This window comes from Pyrus communis, chromosome 3, assembly GCF_041283825.1.
Source record: "Pyrus communis isolate YQ-2024b chromosome 3, ASM4128382v1, whole genome shotgun sequence".
Taxonomy (NCBI): Eukaryota; Viridiplantae; Streptophyta; class Magnoliopsida; order Rosales; family Rosaceae; genus Pyrus; species Pyrus communis.
In genome coordinates, this window is record NC_142567.1 from 4964126 (window position 1) to 4982406 (window position 18281).

An 18281-nucleotide genomic window follows, 5' to 3' on the forward strand; every position below is an offset into this window, starting at 1 on the left:
TAACCATATAAATAGAAAAGAATAAAAAAGATACCTAAACAGGAGGGCAAACAATCTACCTCTACTATGAGGTGATCCAAGAATTGGAGACAAATTCTAAACCCTTATTTCAAACGATACGTGCCAATTTCGATTATTGGCACCCACTAATCCTATTCTTTTTAATTTTTTAAAAGTAGAAGTCCAAATAACTATCTTTACAGGGATTAGAAGGACCAGACATATCAGGCCACATCATTAACGTGTTTTTATATTATCTGTATTACTATTACTTTGTCAATATTGTATTGTATCAACATATTGCAAATAGGACTCTTGCTGAAAAGTAAATGACTGTATTCAATATTTTATTAGATAATCATATAAAAATTATAAGATACGTAATCAACCCACCTATCGCTTGATTTATAATTTCTTACAACATAGGGAATGAGTCTAGTCAACATGATTAGAAACTTCCAACTTCGACTGATTTGCGTTTGATTAAATCCATCTCAGATAGTCAAGAAGATTGCAAAGAAAAAGATCTCCATTATATGGGAAGAGTCCTTAATTATTTCGGATTTGGCATAGTACGAATGCTCACAGTTACGTGCATGAAAGCACCATATGAGTTTAGATATGCATGAATTCGCAAGTGACCAAACAGGATAAACTAGCATCTTCGTTGAAATGCTGGATCAATATTTGAGCTAATCCCAATGGTTGGTTTAGTGAAAAATGAGTAAAGGTTTCGAACTTCTAATCCAAATTTGAACTATAATGATGCATTTTTTGGGATTACTAGCTTTAACGTACCATTTGATTCGGATGTCGTCTCATATGATACCAAAACTATATAAAAAAAGAAGATTAATCTATCATCAATATAAAATGCGATAACTCCACATCATATGGGCATGACAAAATATATCCCAAATTTCTGGCAGAACTCCACGCAAGACCAATGTCACGTGATTTACGCTTAGAACTTGCATACTAATTATTATATATCAATTATTTACTTGTTGTACGTTATTTAGTTGATCTGTAATTGTCAACTCTACATTCAATCAGTGTCCCACTACATTTGCATGTGGGATAGTGCGTGATGCTATCTTTCTTCTTATATTATATAGGATCTTTATTTTACTACTGTACCGGCATATATTAAAAAAAGATGGCGGTTGTATTGTCACAAACAAGTAAATAAATAGAAGAACGTCGTTGTATAATCAAATAGTTTGACAATATATAAAATGTTTACATTGTTAGACTGAATAACACGTTTAGACAAAAAAAACATTAACCTAATCGCACCGTTAAGCAAAGCCTTGAAATATGAACAAATCTTTCGTCTCACAACCACAAGAAACTACGAGAAAATAATACGACCCACAGCCAAAGATTTAGGGTTTGGCCATGAAAACGGTGTCCGAAAAGCAATCCACGTGCATGGGAATAGTACATGAACATTTAACATGCGCCGGACACAAGCAGTTAGCTTATCGATTCAATACACACTGATCTGCTACGGGAGAGAATTTTCAATATGACCGGTATACGAGGTGATACATCACGTGTTATTATACAAATGATGAGATATGTATGCTAAAAAGTTAATAACTTAAAAAATAAAATTTACTTATATTAAAACACGTGATGTACCACTTGTGTTCCCATCACAATTAAAAATTGGGAGTTTTAACGAAAAACCTACGGTACTATTCACCTTAACGAAAAACCACATTTTTACACTAAAAAGTCAATCTTGGTACTATTCACTTTACCCTTTATTTTGTCTTTATCATTAAAACTTAAAGTTTTCAAACATTTTTTATTAGTTTTCTTTTAAAAATTTCTCTTACTACTGATAGTCTGCTAGGGCAACTACTCATTTCTTGCTTCTCAAGATAATCAGGCTGCTGATTATAATTAATTAGCAGCTAAATCCACCTGGTACGTATAGAACTAAGACTAATTAGGTTATTTTAATTATTAAAATCACTAATTAGATATAAATCACTAGTCAGCATATGCCCCAACATCCAACCCTATATTTTTTTTATTAAAATATAATTGATTAGCTAGTTACATTCTTCTGGATGGTCAATGTTTCGCGAAAGTAAAATCTCCATCTACTAGCCAATTTAGGATTGCTATGCTCTTTTAATAAATTGCTTCTGCTATATTTTAAGAATAATTAGCTGCAAAATAAAATAATTGAGTGTTTGATAAATTGTATTTTTAAAAGTATTATGAGTATGAAAAACAATGTAAAAGTAGTGTTTAGAAGGATAAATAATATCATTGTTTAGAATTAATGAGCTTACTATAGACTGTTTTTAAAAGCTACTGTCGGGAGGTTATTACTTTTTAAAAAGTAGTATATTTTAATTTTACCAAATATTTTTCTACTGCTTAACTTTAAAGTGATGTAGTTTTTGGTGGGGAAAGAAAAACAATACCAAACTGGTCCTTAATCTTCATTAACTTTAGGTTTTCACTTGCTTAATTAAGTTACAATTTTCCGCACTTTAAAAATTTTAACCAATGAAAACCGTAATCAGCTTTGCTTACTTACCAGCCAAATATTTTTCTTGATTTGACAAAATATATATATATATATATATATATATATATATATATATATTTTTTTTTTTTTTTTCTTCACACCTTGGTGAAGAGAATGAGATGTCATTTTTACTGATTTCGTCGTAGTTTCTAGTTGCTTCTTCTCTTCTAATTCATGGGTAGGAAGATTCCTCTGTTGTTGCCGGCCCTCTGCCAAACACCAAATAGCTAGGCTGTACAGATTTGTGACCCAAACGGTGACGTTTTGGTGCATGTGATGTAAGGACACTGTTCTAAAAATCCCCGCCTAGCACCACCTAGGCCCTAGGCCATTGGTTATCGTCCCGATTAGTGCCTAGGCGTTTGAAAATTAAGAAAGGGCACCTAAAGCTACTGAGGCGCCCTTCTAGACCGTCTAGGCACCTGCCTAGCCCGCCAAGACTCGCCTAGGTTGCGACTTACTTAGACAGAAAATAGATAACTTTCATTTTGCATTTTATTTTATTTTTCAATAAATTGTAAGAGTCTTGTTGAATACTTAGATGAATACACATTATATGCTTGTTTCCCAATGTTTTCATTATGTTTCAATAGCTCATAATATATATGTCATTCTATTTTGTAGTTTATGATGAAATTATATATATTTTAAGTATAAGTAGACAAGTATTTACACGAAATATAATAGATTTAATTAAATCCGCCTAATCTGCGGGGGCGCCCGCCTAGACCCCGCCTACCCGCTAGGCCCTAATCCGCCGCCCGACTAGCACCTAGCGTCTTTTAGAACCTTGTGCAAGGATGTGGATCATATTTTGCTCTAATCAAAGAGGCACTCTTTTCTTCTTAAGAAAAATGATGAGGTTACTTGATATACAAGACTTTGTGACTCATGTGCCCTCCAGCTCAGTTCTGCAAATAATTCACACTATATTCATAAAAAAAGAAAATTTATAGATATATATTATTTTTCTAGGGGCCTACTCCAGCTTAGTTCTGCAAATAATTCATACTATGTTCATAAAAAAGAAAATATATGGATATATATTATTTTTATTTTTATACTTTATTCTGTGTTAAGATTGTATGTGTTAAATTGTGATTTTCCGTTAAACATGGACCGCTTTTTATAATAATAATAAATAAATAAATAAATTTAAAAAAAAAAAAAAAAAAACTATGAGTTTGATTATGTTGGCCTTGTGAGAATTCAAATTGGGAGCCGAACCAATATAATGATCCGATCCATAACCGTGGAATCAGTTTAAGAAAAAGCGGTCCCTTTACACTCATATTCAAAACCATTTTTCTCGTAAATTAGAGTAATAAAATATTATCTTGTTAGTGTGGAAGGAGGATTTTTCAACCTTAAAATTAATGTTATAGATTTATATAGACTATATTCATGACAAATCATATCATCCACAACAAAAAGACCATTAAGTACGTAACCTTAATCAAATACACAAAAATTAGAGGTCACAAGACCAATTAAAACTGAGCCAATATATCTACCAAACAATAAAATTGAGCTAAGAAACTGATTTTATAAGGCTTACCAAAATATAAGTAGTTTTCTCTTTACACAAATAGATTTTCCGTATATGTGGAACACAAAGTGACACATTACATGCATAAGATAAGTGGATGAACAATAAAGAATATGAGTGCATTTTTGTTTACCATTCTCAAGTTGTGGTAATACTCATCACCCTATTTATTATCATTTGATGCGTTTAAATTTTTAGATTTGAATCTATCTCGAAATATAAACTCATTTAACGATGATAATAAGATGACAAAGCAAAAATATTCCCAAAGAATATACTCTAAAAATAATACATCTCAATTGTATAATCCATTTATATTAAAAAGCGTGACGGTACACAAAAAAAGATTTTGAAGCAAATGAAGATAATTTTTTTTTTGAACAAACGATATTATCTACATTAAATGTAGAAGAGTAAGCTAAGTCTCACAATAAGTTAGCAATAATGTGGTTCAAATCTGCCTTTGGCGAGAATCGAACCTAAAATCTCTCATTTACAAGTGAAGATGAATGTCACTAAACCGTAGTACTAAATGGCGAAGCAAACAAAGAAATTTAAAGAGGGAAAAGGAACAGCTACTTAGTATTACGGTTTAATGATATTTCTCTACACTTGTAATTGAGAGGTTTTAAGTTCGATTTTCACCAAAGACGAATTTAAATTACATTATTGCTAGTTCATTGTGAGACTTAGTTTACTCTTCTACTCTTTTAATGTAGATAATGTCATTTGTTAAAAAAAAAAAAGAAAAAAAAAGGAAAAAATAACGAAGGGTGTCCAAGACGTTGAATTGTTGTAGAGGGATGGGATGTTGTAGAGGGATGGGAAAGAAAATTAGTTTTATATATATCTTAGACATACTCGAGACCCAAAACAAGAATACCAAAAATACAAAACTCGATCTCGAAAGATAAGATCTTTTTCTTCTTTTTGTATTTATAACACCTTCACCCTCCTACTTTCGCTCTCAACCAATCCACCTCTCCTCTCTGTCGCCAACAATCAAACCCACCACCTCTCTCTCTCTCTCTCTCTCCCTCTCTCCTTCCTCTTTCTCTCGTAACCTGTAAGATTCGCAACTCGCTTTTGATTGCCACCTCGATCCGTTCCAGCATTTTATCTTCCTTGGTATGCACTATTCCTCCCTCTCTCTCTCTTAATGTCCTTTTTCGTTTAATTTATTTCTGTAATTTGTGTGGGAAAGTTCTCGAATTTATTGGTTCTGTGTGATGGGTTTCTCTTGCATTTTGATTTCACGTTTAGAACAATGATGGGTTGTTTTCCTTTTTCCTTTTTTTCTTTTTGTTGGGTTTTCAGTTGCCATGTTTTAATTTTATCTTATTTATCTGCAATTTCTGATTCCTATAAAATAGAACCGTTTCCTGTATTTCCTTGATCCTTCTTCTGCGTTTAATTGGCTTGGGAAAATTTGTGTTTGGAATGGAAAGTGTGTATCTTTTAATGTGATTTCTGTTAAGATGGATTTTGGTCTCTAGATTTTTCATAGTGGAATTCTTATGTTGATAATTTCTGCCATTGTTTCTGTACATCTAACAAAAACCTTGTTTTTATACTTGTCCCAATTGTGATTTTTCAGTTTCAACTGTTATATAGATACTTTAAATTAACATGTCTCAACTGCTAAATTTTAGCTGCTAGCAGGTTGTTTGAGTCATATATATCAACGAACTGGAAATTTTCCTTGAGGAATAAGCAAATGTTTTGTTAGGCTTACTTTAGCTACTCAGATTCTGAAAAATTGAGCATCTTAAGCTATAGTTTATGTCAAAGGCATTAATCATCCTACATGATCATCTTCGTGGTACTAAGTAGTTCACTTGAACTTAGATTTTCCTCCGGAATTCCCTTAGAATATCTGTGAACTTTCTTTTTTTGGAGAGTAAGCTTTTGACTTTTGCAATCCTTGCAAGGGATTGTAACTTTGTTTGTTACGGTCATTCACCAATATCGTGTGTAATAAAAAAAGGGTTTTGCTGTTTTGCTCTGATCTTGGATATGAAGCTTGTTGTATCAATTTCTTCTTCCAAAACATTTTTCGTGGATACTTGTGGCTTGATTTGAAGTCCTCAATCAGGATCCATAGGTTGGATTACTGAGATCTTGATATCCTCTGGGATCTTGAGATCCCGTCTTGAGAGTTGTTTTATTTATCTTTTAGACTAGTAAACAAGTTCTTGCTTCTCTTCTCCAATTTTTTTTTATAATATATTCCTATCACCTGTGTTACAGCGGTAGATAGAACTCTGGTTGGGAGACTGGAATGAAACACTATTTTTTGTTTTATTCATTTGTGTTTTTTCTAGATGCTTAGTGTCTGTTTAGAGATAGAACTCTGGTTGAGCTGGCCGTCAGTGGCGTTGTTGAGGTTGATTATAAAAGCTTTTTGTAGAGGTCATAATATTTAGGGACAACTCCTTTTGCAGTATTGAAATTCCTTTCCTGTAGTATTAGTTAATGAAATCTCTTCTTCTTTGTCAGTCATGCGCAAAAACACAATCACACACACTTGAATTGTTTCGTCTTTCTTGTTTATAATGTGAATTTATGCATACTAATGAATACGACCTTTCTTTGTAACAGAACGCCTCGCTATGGAACAGAACTTCTATGAGCCTGAGACACGCTTTGTTTCAGTTGGAGATGTTTCGGTCAAGAAGTGGAATTCAATCTCATCCCCAAGTACAGTCTCGGACAATGACACTGGTTCCTTTGACTGCAATATATGCTTAGATTCAGCACATGAACCTGTGGTGACTCTCTGTGGTCACCTGTACTGCTGGCCGTGCATTTACAAGTGGCTTCAGGTCCCATCCACCTCTGATGAACAATCCAACCTGCCGCAAACTTGTCCTGTCTGCAAGGCTAACATCTCCCCTTCTTCAGTTGTTCCCCTCTACGGCCGAGGCATTTCCTCTTCGGATTCTGACGGAAAGAAACCTCAGTTGGATATGGTTGTACCACGTAGACCCCCACCTATGTCCAACACTTCGATAACTGCTACTACCGCCACATCAACGCCAAGACAGCAACTTCATCCAGATTTTTTGCAAGGGCATTCACAGTCCATTCACGATCAGTACTACCCTGCTTATGGAGGTTATGCCACAAACTCAGAATCAGCTTATCTCGGGGGTACAACGATGACAAATTTATCCAATCCAACGATTGGAATGGTTGGAGAGTTTGTGTTTGCAAGGATGTTTGGGAGCTCAAACACCAGTTTGTTTACTTACCCGTATCTGAATTCATACACCCCAAGCAGTCCTAGGATGAGAAGGCAGGAAGTAGAGCTTGACAAATCGCTCAATAGAGTAACATTCTTTCTTTTCTGCTGTTTTATGTTGTGCCTTCTCTTGTTCTGAACACATTCTTTATATAGCTTCACTCTTTGTACAGTTGTAAGAAATGACCGTCATACAGAATATATACACAATATGCTGGTAGAGATTTTGCAGAAACAACTCTTGTGACATGTATATTTATCTGTTCATATAATTTTATTTTATGTTAAAATTGGTGTTTTACTAGTATTATGCAGGATATTACTTCTTTCTTTGGGCGCATTTAGGGGTAAGCCAACAAAGGGAGAAGCAATACTATGGGCATTTGGGAAGCCTTTAAAATGCTTTTTGCTCAAAAGCCCTTTCAATAAGTGTGTTTTTGTTAGAAGCACTAGCATGTCTTCTATAAATCGCTGGAAGTGTTATTTTCGAATTTATAAGCACTTTTAACTTTTTTTGCCCAAAATAATTAAGTGTATTATTCGAAAAGCCCTTTTCAAACAAACTTCTTAGCTAAAACAAACCGGCCAAGAAACCAAAAGCACATGATCAGTCGGTTAAGCTTCTATGCTAAGACCTCATTTGGCAAACCGTATATAGCACTAAATAGGATTAATAATACAAAACCGGGTGTTTGGTATACTTATGTATTAAATAATCACTTGCTTAGGTAACCTGGCCCTACTAGTTTAATACGGCTCACGCTCGCTAACTAATACCATCCAAAAGCTAAGGATAATTAGGGCTAGTTTGGTATTGCTGTGCTTTGAAAAAAAGCTGTTTCTGCTGTGCTGTGAGAATAAGCAGCTGTGAAATAAAGTAGCAGAGTGTTTGGTAAACTTTTTTGTAAAAGTGCTTTTGAAAAAAAAAAAGCAGTATTAGAGTGTTTGGTAAACTTTTATGTAAAACAGATGTGAAAAAAAGCCGGTTTTTCAAAGCTAGGTTCTGCAACTTCTTGTTTTTGGCTTTTTTTCACCCAAAACTGTGAAAAAAAGTTGAAGCTGAGTGTTTACCAAACACAAAAACAGCTCCCAGCTTTTTTTGATAGCAGCTTTTTTTAGAATCACCTCAGTACCAAACCAGGTCTTAGTCGGATCTTCAACGCGTTGAATTAGAAAGAGGGAGAGGCTTGCGCGTTTTCTGATTTTCATCTTCTTCCAAGCAACTGCTCTTTCTCCCTCCATTTTCTCTCTCTAACCCAAATCCAGCCCATACCCCTTATTCCCGCCGACTTACACACCCAATTGCATCTGGGCCGCTGCTGGTTCATCTTCATCTCTTACATTTTTTGCAATTCCCCATTTTTTCTTCTCTTTCATTCTCTTGTATTTTGACTTTGTAACAACTACTGCACCAAATGCCTGACTGATTAAATCAGTACTATTCGATCTTATCTGATTAAAATAGTCAATAAAATGTGAGCTGCTAGACGAGACCTAAGTGGTTGGCAATAAGGGACTTATGTGTAGGCCGTTTTAAGAGTCGTCCAACTTTATCGTATGATTAAGGTTCCTGTTGTGTTACAACTGGTTCGAAATGACCCATGAGAGTACTCAGAATGACTCCAAGGATGGTATTGGTACTTAATATCAACTTTATATTGACATATTGGTATTAAAAGATATCTATCAAATATTGCTAACACACACACATTTACACATGGCATGACTAATTGGCTTTGTGGGACTCAAATGGGTGCTACATCAACACACGAATGAATTTTTTAATGGAATTAGACGACAATGACAACATTGATGACTAAACTAAGAAATTAGAGACACAATTGATGAGTTTGAAACATAAAAATTCAAATTATTGAGTTGTCAAAACATAAAGGACTATTTGTAATAACATCCCTAAACACTATTACAATATTTAGTATTATTATCAAACCTAAAAGCTAAACAGTTCAATTAGTAAATTAGCTTTTAAGCCCTCTCCAATTCAGACCATTCCGGCCCCCATTTCGCAAATGCCGTTGGTGCCTCCATGACATCATGACTCCATCTTTGAAATTCTTCTTTGAATTGTGAAAGATTGACTATGAAAACTTGTCGAGAATAATTGTAACGATATTATATTGTTTTATGAGATATTATTTATTTGTAATTTTATGAGTTTTTCTTATTAATTATGCTTTCATTCTTATAGTTATTTAAGATTCACCCTCTTTGAAATAATTCATAATTCCACCACACGGTTATTAGAAAGAGAGTTCCGGCAATTACATATCAAAGTATAAACACATATGACAAAGAAAAAATAAGCAAAATATTAAACACATCTCTATATGTAAAGTCAATAGTCCTTTTAGGGGTCACGGGTTTCACAAAAAGTTTTTGAACAAAAATGCCCCTCAAACAAAAAAATTCAAAAGCAACCCAAAATAATGCAGGTGTATTTTCATCGTATAAACGATTTTTTTAATAATTAATTCTTTTTGTACAGTTTTTTTATTTTTATTTTTTTTTATAATTAGTACATCACAATAGGCTAGCAATAATGTGATTTAATTAGTTGCTTATTAAATATTATTATTATTTTTTTTTAAACATATTCAAAACATCTTATGAGGCGTGTAGCGTCGGTTATAAAAAAGGTCTTTCGCACGTGCATAATAATGTGATTCAATTAATTATCAAATTATTGTTTTTTTTTTTTTTTGAACAAATGGTATTATCTACACTAAAAGCACTTCTAGTGTAGGAAGGCCCCCATGGCAATTGGCAATTGAATCCCCTCCACTGAATAGTAACTGCCTTTAATGAACAGTAATTACCTTTTGCATCTTCACCCCTAAACTGAATGGCTATGGCAATAGATAATAAAATATTAATATTTTTTATCTTATAAAATAATAAAAAATAATTTTATTTGTAATTTCGGATATGATTTTTAACCGGTTTCGTGACGCCACATGTCATTATCCGAAAGTACAATTTTTTATGATAGATTTCGATAAGAGTTTAATCCAATTCCGTCGCGCCACATGTCGTTACCTTTTTAGAATCGTTAAGTATAGATTTCTAATACAATTTTTAACCAATCCCGTCGCACCATGTGTCACAATCTGTTTAGAATCTTTGATGATAGATTTCGATAAGATTTTTAACAAATCACGGCGTGCCACGTGACATTATCTACAACCTAATCCTTTCTTTTTTCTCCATATATCCCACCATCCATCCTAAGAATTCACACACCAAAATCAAAATCTCTCAAAATCTCTCAAAATCTCTATCCTTATTCATAGTTTCTCATTCCTTCTTACAATGTCTTCTTCAAGGATGTTGTGGGAAATCGATGAGCAAAAGAAAGAATTGTTTAAGTAAGGGGAAGAAATGTTCAATCTCCAGGAAGGAGAAAATGAGATGGAAGAGGAAGAGGATGAGGAAAGCAGAATGAGAGATGACAAAACAAGAAGCCAAAGAGCATCACATCCTCGTCGAGTCATCCAAGTTGTGGCTGAGACCTCCAGGCCTAGGCGTTCCGCAAACATTGATAGAAGTAGGCAACGACGAGGTAAGGATCTCTTGGACGATTTTTTTGTCAGTAACAATGCATTCCCTGATACGTACTTTAGACGTCAATTTGAGAATGCAATGACATTTGTTCAATAAAATCATGATTGTTGTTTGCAACCATGATTCTTACTTTGTGCAAAAGGAAGATGCTTTTGGTGTCATGGGTCTCCTTCCTGAGCAAAAAATTACTGCTACCTTGCGAATGCTTGCATATGGAGCATCTACAAACTAAGTGGATGAGATAGCGAGAACGGGGAAATCAATCATTCTTGAGTCCCTGATGAGGTTTTGATTTGCAATCGAATCTATCTACACCAAAGAATACCTCCAGAGACCTACAACAATGGACTTGTAAAGGCTTTTGAAGAAGGGTGAGATTCGAGGTTTTCCTGGCATGATTGGAACCATCGACTGTATGCACTGAACTTGGCAAAACTATCCTAGTGCATGGCACAGAGGGACAAAAAAAGAGCAAAAAAGTATCATTTTGGAGGCGGTGGCATCATTTGATACATGGATTTGACATGTTTTTTTTGGTGTTCCAGGAGCTCAAAATGACCTTAATGTCCTTGCCCAATCTCCAGTGTTCAACGAGGTGCTATAAGGAAAAGCAAAAGTCACATATTGGGTCAATGGACATAAGTACGACGGAGCACACTACCTAGTAGATGACATTTACCCAAGGTGGACATCATTTGTCAAAACAGTGCCACGTCCACAAAGTGAAAAGGAAAAACACTTCGCAAGTTGTTAAGAGGGGTGTAGGAAGGATGTGGAGTGTTGTTTTGGTATCCTCCAAGCTTGTTAGGCGATTGTCAAGGGTGTTGCCATATTGTTTGATTTAAAGTCGCTTAAATCCATCATGATGACGTGTATCATTCTTCACAACATGATTGTGGAAGATGAGTATGATTATGATGTCATTGATGAATTTGAGCTAGACACGATGAACAATTCCAAAACACAAATATATTGTGTTTATGACGCCACCAAAGAACCCGTATAACACGAGCCATTACAAAGGGATGAACGTTACAAAGAAAGGCTCATTCAACGATATACTTCACTCCAATCCTCATACTATCACAAAGCCCGGCAAAGTGACTTGATAGAGCACTTGTGGGGATTGAAACAAGCTCAAGAAACTTAAAAACAAGCTTGTGGTGGAAGAAGAATGCTCTTAGTTTGTTTGGTGTGTTTTTTAATTTAGTGTGGCTTTTTTATTTGGTGTGTTTTTTAAGTTCATTTAGTGTGGTTTTTTTTTTATTTGGTGTGTTTATGCAATTTTATTTGATGTGTTTATGTTATTTGAATAAAGATTCTCTTAGTTTAAATAAAGTACCAAATTAAATAAAGATATTCTTAGTTTAAATAAAGTTCCTAATTAAATAAACATACTCTTAGTTTAAATAAAGTACTAAATTAAATAAATACGAACTTACGTAAAGTACTAAATTCAATAAATACGAAATTACATAGAGTACCAAATTAAATAAATATGAAATTACAACCCAAAATGATTGGAAATTATGGGCTTCGATTATACAAAAAATTCCCTAGTCCCTCGTGAATGGAAAATCATCATCTAACCAATTTGTGGTGCTAGGACCATCGCCACTTTCTCTCTCGTCTCCTTCACGCTTCCTTCGCATCATGTCTGCTTTGTCCAAATTCCAATAATATTTAGAATTCAGAGACATCCCATCTACAGGCATGTTCATAATGTCATGATCTTGTTGAGTCATTCTTTCTTTTTTAAGCACTTCCCTTTCTTGCCTAAGTAGCTCTCTTTCTCTCTTATTAGCTTGAAATAATCTCTCAACAGCTGCAACTTTTGCCTCATCTCTAACCTTTCAGCCTCAAATTTAGCCATTTCCCGCGCCAAAATCAATTCATCTTGGTGAGCAAGTTCTTCCATATATTTTTCATAATCATTCTTGAAAGAACTCCCTTTTCTCTTTGAAGCCTTCTTACCTTAAGGCCTAAGTGGATAACGGGTTGACCCCCACACTTTTTCAAGGGTCGTTTCTGGCACTTGTTATGTGTCACTTTCATGAACATGCGAGTTGTGATCTGGCGTAGAGTGTAGAAGGGTGCTGTTCATGACAACTTCTGGACCGATATGCACAACTTTGAATTTGGGACAATCTTTGACAATATTCCAACATTCCCATTGGTTGAATGATTTGTTTTTGTTTTTGGCATTATACGAAGCTTGTGCTTGAAGTGTCTACAAAATGCAGGAGAAGAAAAAATTATAATCAAAGTAGCTAATGTAAATTTGGGTATAGTACAAACAAATAAATAATATATTGTTATCTGATCTGCGTAATTTTCCACACTTCGAATATTAGTACTAGCTTGTGTCAAGACGTTTCTCCAACGAATAAACGATTGGCTGAGTATTCTCCAACGACTTGAGAGCGATTGTTTTGTTTTTTTACCACCAATTTTCTCAAGAGAAAGGGAATGAATATTGCTCCACATTTCTCGCAACTGCATCTCATTACCCGTAAATCGGATCATGAGTAACTTCAACCTAGCTAGAACACAACGTAACATCTTCAATAAGCGTCCAATTCGTACCTGCATCATTAGCCATTTTTTTTTTTTGAAACAAAGAAACTTTGAGAGAAAGATTGGAATGTGGTTGAAAGTATTTGAGAAAATATGAAAGTGTAGTGTAAGGTGGAAGATAATGATAAGGTATTTATAGAAAAATAAATTTTTTTTAATTTAAAAAAAAAGGATTTTTTTTTAATTTTAAAAAAAAAAGGATTTTTTTTATTAAATTTTAACATTTTTTTTTAATTTTTATTAACTTAATTAATTTATACTGTTGGATTACAGAAAATTTGAAATCCAACCCTCCAAATTGTGACATGTGGCATAACGATAAAATATCAGATTTTTTTTTTTTTTAATTTTAAAGCCAAAAAATGTGAACTATTGATTTGGAATCGAACGGCTTAGATTGTGCCACGTCATCTAGCCGTTGGGGGAGTTTTGAATTTTGTTTTTTTACCTTTGGAAATTGAAGGGTAAAAAAAAAAAAAAAAAAAAAAAAAATAAGGGCCATTGAAATCCAACGGGCGAGAGCGGGTCCCACTGCCTAAAATCTTCTATGTAATGCGCCCCCACGAGCGCGTGTTATGCACGCACCTGGTGCAAAAGTTTTTATAACATGGCTGACTTCATGCTGATGTCAGCTTTGCATCACTCCCCCTCAGGCGCTTTGGCCTTGGACTTGCGCTTGAGCTTTCCCACGAGCTCCCCCTCAGCCCAATTGCCCGCATGGGCTGGCGCCACTTTGGGAGGGGATTGGATTGCAAATGGAGCCTGTCCACAGGGCTAAAAAGTACTTTGGAAGTGCTATAAGGGGGAAGGGGTGAGATTAGCCTTACAGTGGGCTAACAATAATGAGATTCAACAAGTTGTTTATTAAATATTATTTTCTCTATTTTTAAATACGTTCAAAACATCTTAAGAGGTACGTAGTGCCGGTTATAAAAAAAGTCTTTTGCACGCGCATAATGTGATTCAATTAGTTGTCAAAGGATTGTTTTTTTTTTTTTTTTTTCCCTAACAATCAATATTATCTACACTAAGGGGGAAGGGGACTAGACTTAGCCTCACAATAAGTTAGCAATAATGTGACTCAATCAGTTGTTTATTAAATATTATTTTCTCTATTTTTAAATACGTTCAAAACATTTTAAGAGACGCGTACTGTCGGTGATAAAAGAAAGCATTTCGCACGCGCACAATAATGTGATTCAATTAGTTCTCAAATGGTCATTTTTTTTAAACAAATGATGTTATCTACACTAAGGGGTGGATTGAGCTGCTTTAATTGGTTTATGAAGGGTTTCTTGTAGCATCGTCTAATATTATTAATTTACTTCAAATATTTGACTTTCTTTTTGTCATAAAAAAAAATTATTGAAGCAATTCACGCTTATAAATACATTTACAACGTGTAAGTCGCGCATAACACATCGTAATTCAGAAAATGCCTTCTGCACGTGCTCACGCACGTGTATGAAGGCTCGTTTAAATTAATCCAAACTCTAAATCGCTCGTGCATAAAGACTAGTTTAAATTCATCCAACTCATTTGAAGTCACCACCAAAATATGTTCATTGTTCTGTTTAGCAGTAAATCGATCGTGTCCATATTTGAGTTTGTACTAAGTAATTGGAAACTCAGATTGGTAGCTTCGTGCATGTTCATAGCACTTGAATTTGGTCATCATCGTATCAGTTCATTGATTTTCCAATGCCCAACAAAATCACCGACATGTTACTCTGAAGAAACAGCAGGTCGCACACTACTTAGCTGCCATCACATGCACTTGCTCTCTCATGTTTAAAAAATGTCAGTCCCTCTACCGTACATGTTTTTCCGTACTTCATAAGACGTAGGAAAACGCGTATCCTTTGCAAATACTGATTTTTGTAAAATACGACATCATGCATGCATTAATGATAATTTGCATTTTATTTTATTTTAGTCACCGACAATCCTTTTTTCATCAGTCTATAAACACTAAAGGGAAGCGGCTTCTTCAAGATATATTTTGAAGTACTTGAGAGTTTGTTCGAGAACAAATTTGGCAAATTACATTTGTGTGTGTTTAGATAGAGAATTAAAATGGGGTGTAGTATTGCAGTTTCTTGTGCTCTTTTCTGGAATATTTTCTTGTTTGCTATCACCAATGTTGAAGCCAATGGATGGCTTAGTGGTCATGCAACTTTCTATGGGACCAACCAGGACCCAGCTACCCTTGGTAAGTCACTTGAATTCTTAATGCTAGGTTGATAAAAAAAATTCTTATTGTTAGAGAGACCAACTATTTAGACCAAATTTAATTTGTAAACTATATAACATAGTTATTGATGATTGAATTATCACTTAAGTGTTGATTAACATGTTTATTTGTTATTGGCGAACGCATCATTCAATTTGCAAATTTGGTCTAAAAGTTGGTCTACCTAGCTTACTAGATGAGAAAATATATTGTTTCATTTGTGTAACTTTACTAGTTAATTTCTTATTATTATTTTAGAATTGTTTTCTAGAGTGCTGATAATATGTTTTCTTATTAATTTTTTAATTATGTTTTTAAAAAATGTCCTCCCGCTGCCTCACATTTTTTTAATATTAAATATATTTTAAGAGTGTATTTACAACGCATTTTATATTTTAAAAATTGTTTTAATCATACTATTTTTTTTTTTTTATTAACTTGTGCGGACGTGACATGCTCGAATTGGATTATATATAAATGAGTTTGTGCAGTACTCGGTGGCCATCATTTAATAATGTCAATAAAAATTGAAACTTAATAACATTATTGCCAATGATCGGCTGGTTTAATGGCATGCAGTCTTTACTTTGTTATAGAAAATTTTGGATCAAATCTCATGCAATAGATTTTGGTTTTAACGAAACAAAATCTTAATAACAATATTGTTGATCATATGTGTACGCAGGTGGTGCTTGTGGTTATGACAATACCATCCACGCGGGTTTTGGAGTGAACACGGCGGCCGTGAGTAGCACACTTTTCAGAGGAGGCGAGGCGTGTGGGGCTTGTTACCAATTAATATGCAACTACAACACAGATCCGAAGTGGTGCCTTCGAGGTCGTTCTGTGACAGTTTCCGCCACCAATTTCTGCCCCCCAAACAACAACGGAGGGTGGTGCAATTTTCCCCACCAACACTTTGACATGTCCATGCCTGCTTTTCTTCGCATTGCCCGACAAGGCAATGAAGGCATAGTTCCTATCGTTTATAGAAGGTATCAACAATGTGGTCAATATATATTTATTACACAATAATTCACAGGGCCACTTAGTACTACAGTCTAGTGGTATTCCTCTTCGATTGTAAATGAGAGGTTTTAGGTTCAATTCTCGCCAAAGACGAATTTGAACCACATTATTACTAGCTCATTGTGAGGCTAAACCCACCCCCTTAAAGGAGATTCGAACTTGAGTATAGTCTGGACCTTATATTGATTGTTGCATTATAATTCAAATATACATTATTAATTGATCGTTGTGTTGGTTTGATATATTATGAGAAATGTTAATTAGCACACTTCAAAAATGTCATCCAACACTTCTTATTTATAAAAAAAAGAATGAATTAATACATGATTACATATTTAGACGGTCAATAGCAACTCCATATTATAACTAACAACACTTTTAATTGTCGAATATTGTAATTAATAACCTCGAGCATCCACTTTGCAATGTGTGTATGAACTAAAGGGTGTCGTGTAAAAGAAGAGGCGGAGTCCGATTCACCTTGAAGGGACAGTCAAGTTTCAACATGGTGATGATCTCCAACGTCGGCGGAAGCGGTGACGTGAAGACTGCATGGATTAGAGGGTCGAGGATGAGAAGTGGAACGTGGCTGCCCATGCACAGGAACTGGGGTGCAAATTGGCAAAGCAGCATCGACCTTCGAAACCAGAGACTCTCGTTTAAGCTCACATTGATTGATGGAAGAGCACTTGTATTTTCTAATGTTGTTCCTTCCACTTGGGGGTTTGGGCAAACATTTTCATCCCGCAACCAGTTCTGATCTTACGTACCATTCATTCTTAACTAATTCATCAAAACAAGTTGGGAATCATTATTGTATTTGTATGTTTATTCAACTATATATAGAAATTAATAAATATATTATACAATTACGACATTTCATCTTTTGAATTTTTATTTCTTAGTTTATGTATAAAGTTGCAGCAGCAATGTTTATACTTATTTTCATAGTCCTGCTCCTTGCCCATCTAAATTTATAAAGGGAACAAGGAAATGAACAATTTAACATCTGCATGTATAATTATTATCTGCCAATAATTTGTAAGCATTATTCCCCAGCCAAGACATTACTCCAAAATCATTCAACACATAAACTATAGAACGTAAGATCCAGTTACTTATTTAGATTATCCATTAATCTTTAGTATGAAATATAATGGTCAAAGTTTCTTCAGAGTCAATTTCTTTCTTTTTTTATTATTTTTTATATTTTTTTTATTTATTGAAAGCAACGGCAGTAGTTCATTGATCAGGGATAAAAAGAAGGGTTTTTATCACAAATAGTTCTTGAAGTTGACCCTTATCATCAAGATAATCCATAAAATTGAAAATCAATCAATATAATCTCTAAAAATAGGTGTCGCAAATCAATGTAGTCCTTCCGTCACAATTATGTTAAAAAATTCCATTAAGTGATGATGTGGCACATAAATAGACCCCACAAGATTTACGGGTCTTTTTTTTTATTTTTTTTTATCACAAATGGTTCCTAAAATTGACACACACCATCAAG

The 18281-nt window shown here is 34.3% G+C and overlaps 2 protein-coding genes across 3 annotated transcripts; both read left to right on the forward strand.

The window, feature by feature from the left end:
* The first annotated feature begins 5010 nt into the window (after positions 1 to 5010).
* LOC137715652 (E3 ubiquitin-protein ligase RMA1H1) lies at positions 5011 to 7637 on the forward strand. Of its 2 annotated transcripts, none has more exons than XM_068454992.2 (2): positions 5011 to 5231; positions 6705 to 7637. In XM_068454992.2, the coding sequence occupies exon 2, from the start codon at positions 6716 to 6718 to the stop codon at positions 7484 to 7486; it is 771 nt and encodes a 256-aa protein (XP_068311093.2). In that variant the 5' UTR covers positions 5011 to 5231; positions 6705 to 6715; the 3' UTR covers positions 7487 to 7637. The 2 variants fall into 2 exon arrangements, with proteins under 2 accessions (XP_068311093.2, XP_088546853.1); XM_088690727.1 differs by lacking the exon at positions 5011 to 5231 and adding an exon at positions 5250 to 5377.
* Positions 7638 to 15522: 7885 nt separating this feature from the next.
* On the forward strand, positions 15523 to 17528 carry LOC148697794 (expansin-A12-like). The gene is made up of 3 exons (XM_088690223.1): positions 15523 to 15718; positions 16425 to 16734; positions 17213 to 17528. Exons 1-3 carry the CDS (start codon positions 15583 to 15585, stop codon positions 17526 to 17528), a joined length of 762 nt encoding a protein of 253 aa, XP_088546349.1. The 5' UTR covers positions 15523 to 15582.
* Positions 17529 to 18281: the final 753 nt, after the last annotated feature.

What these genes read in the sequence shown, in the direction of transcription:
- LOC148697794 (XM_088690223.1), top strand. Translation starts at nt 15,583, where the DNA reads ATGGGGTGTAGTATTGCAGTTTCTTGTGCTCTTTTCTGGAATATTTTC. An exon ending in CCAGGACCCAGCTACCCTTG is followed by an intron (nt 15,719 to 16,424) that starts GTAAGTCACTTG and finishes ATGTGTACGCAG; the next exon opens with GTGGTGCTTGTGGTTATGAC. An exon ending in GTTCCTATCGTTTATAGAAG is followed by an intron (nt 16,735 to 17,212) that starts GTATCAACAATG and finishes TATGAACTAAAG; the next exon opens with GGTGTCGTGTAAAAGAAGAG.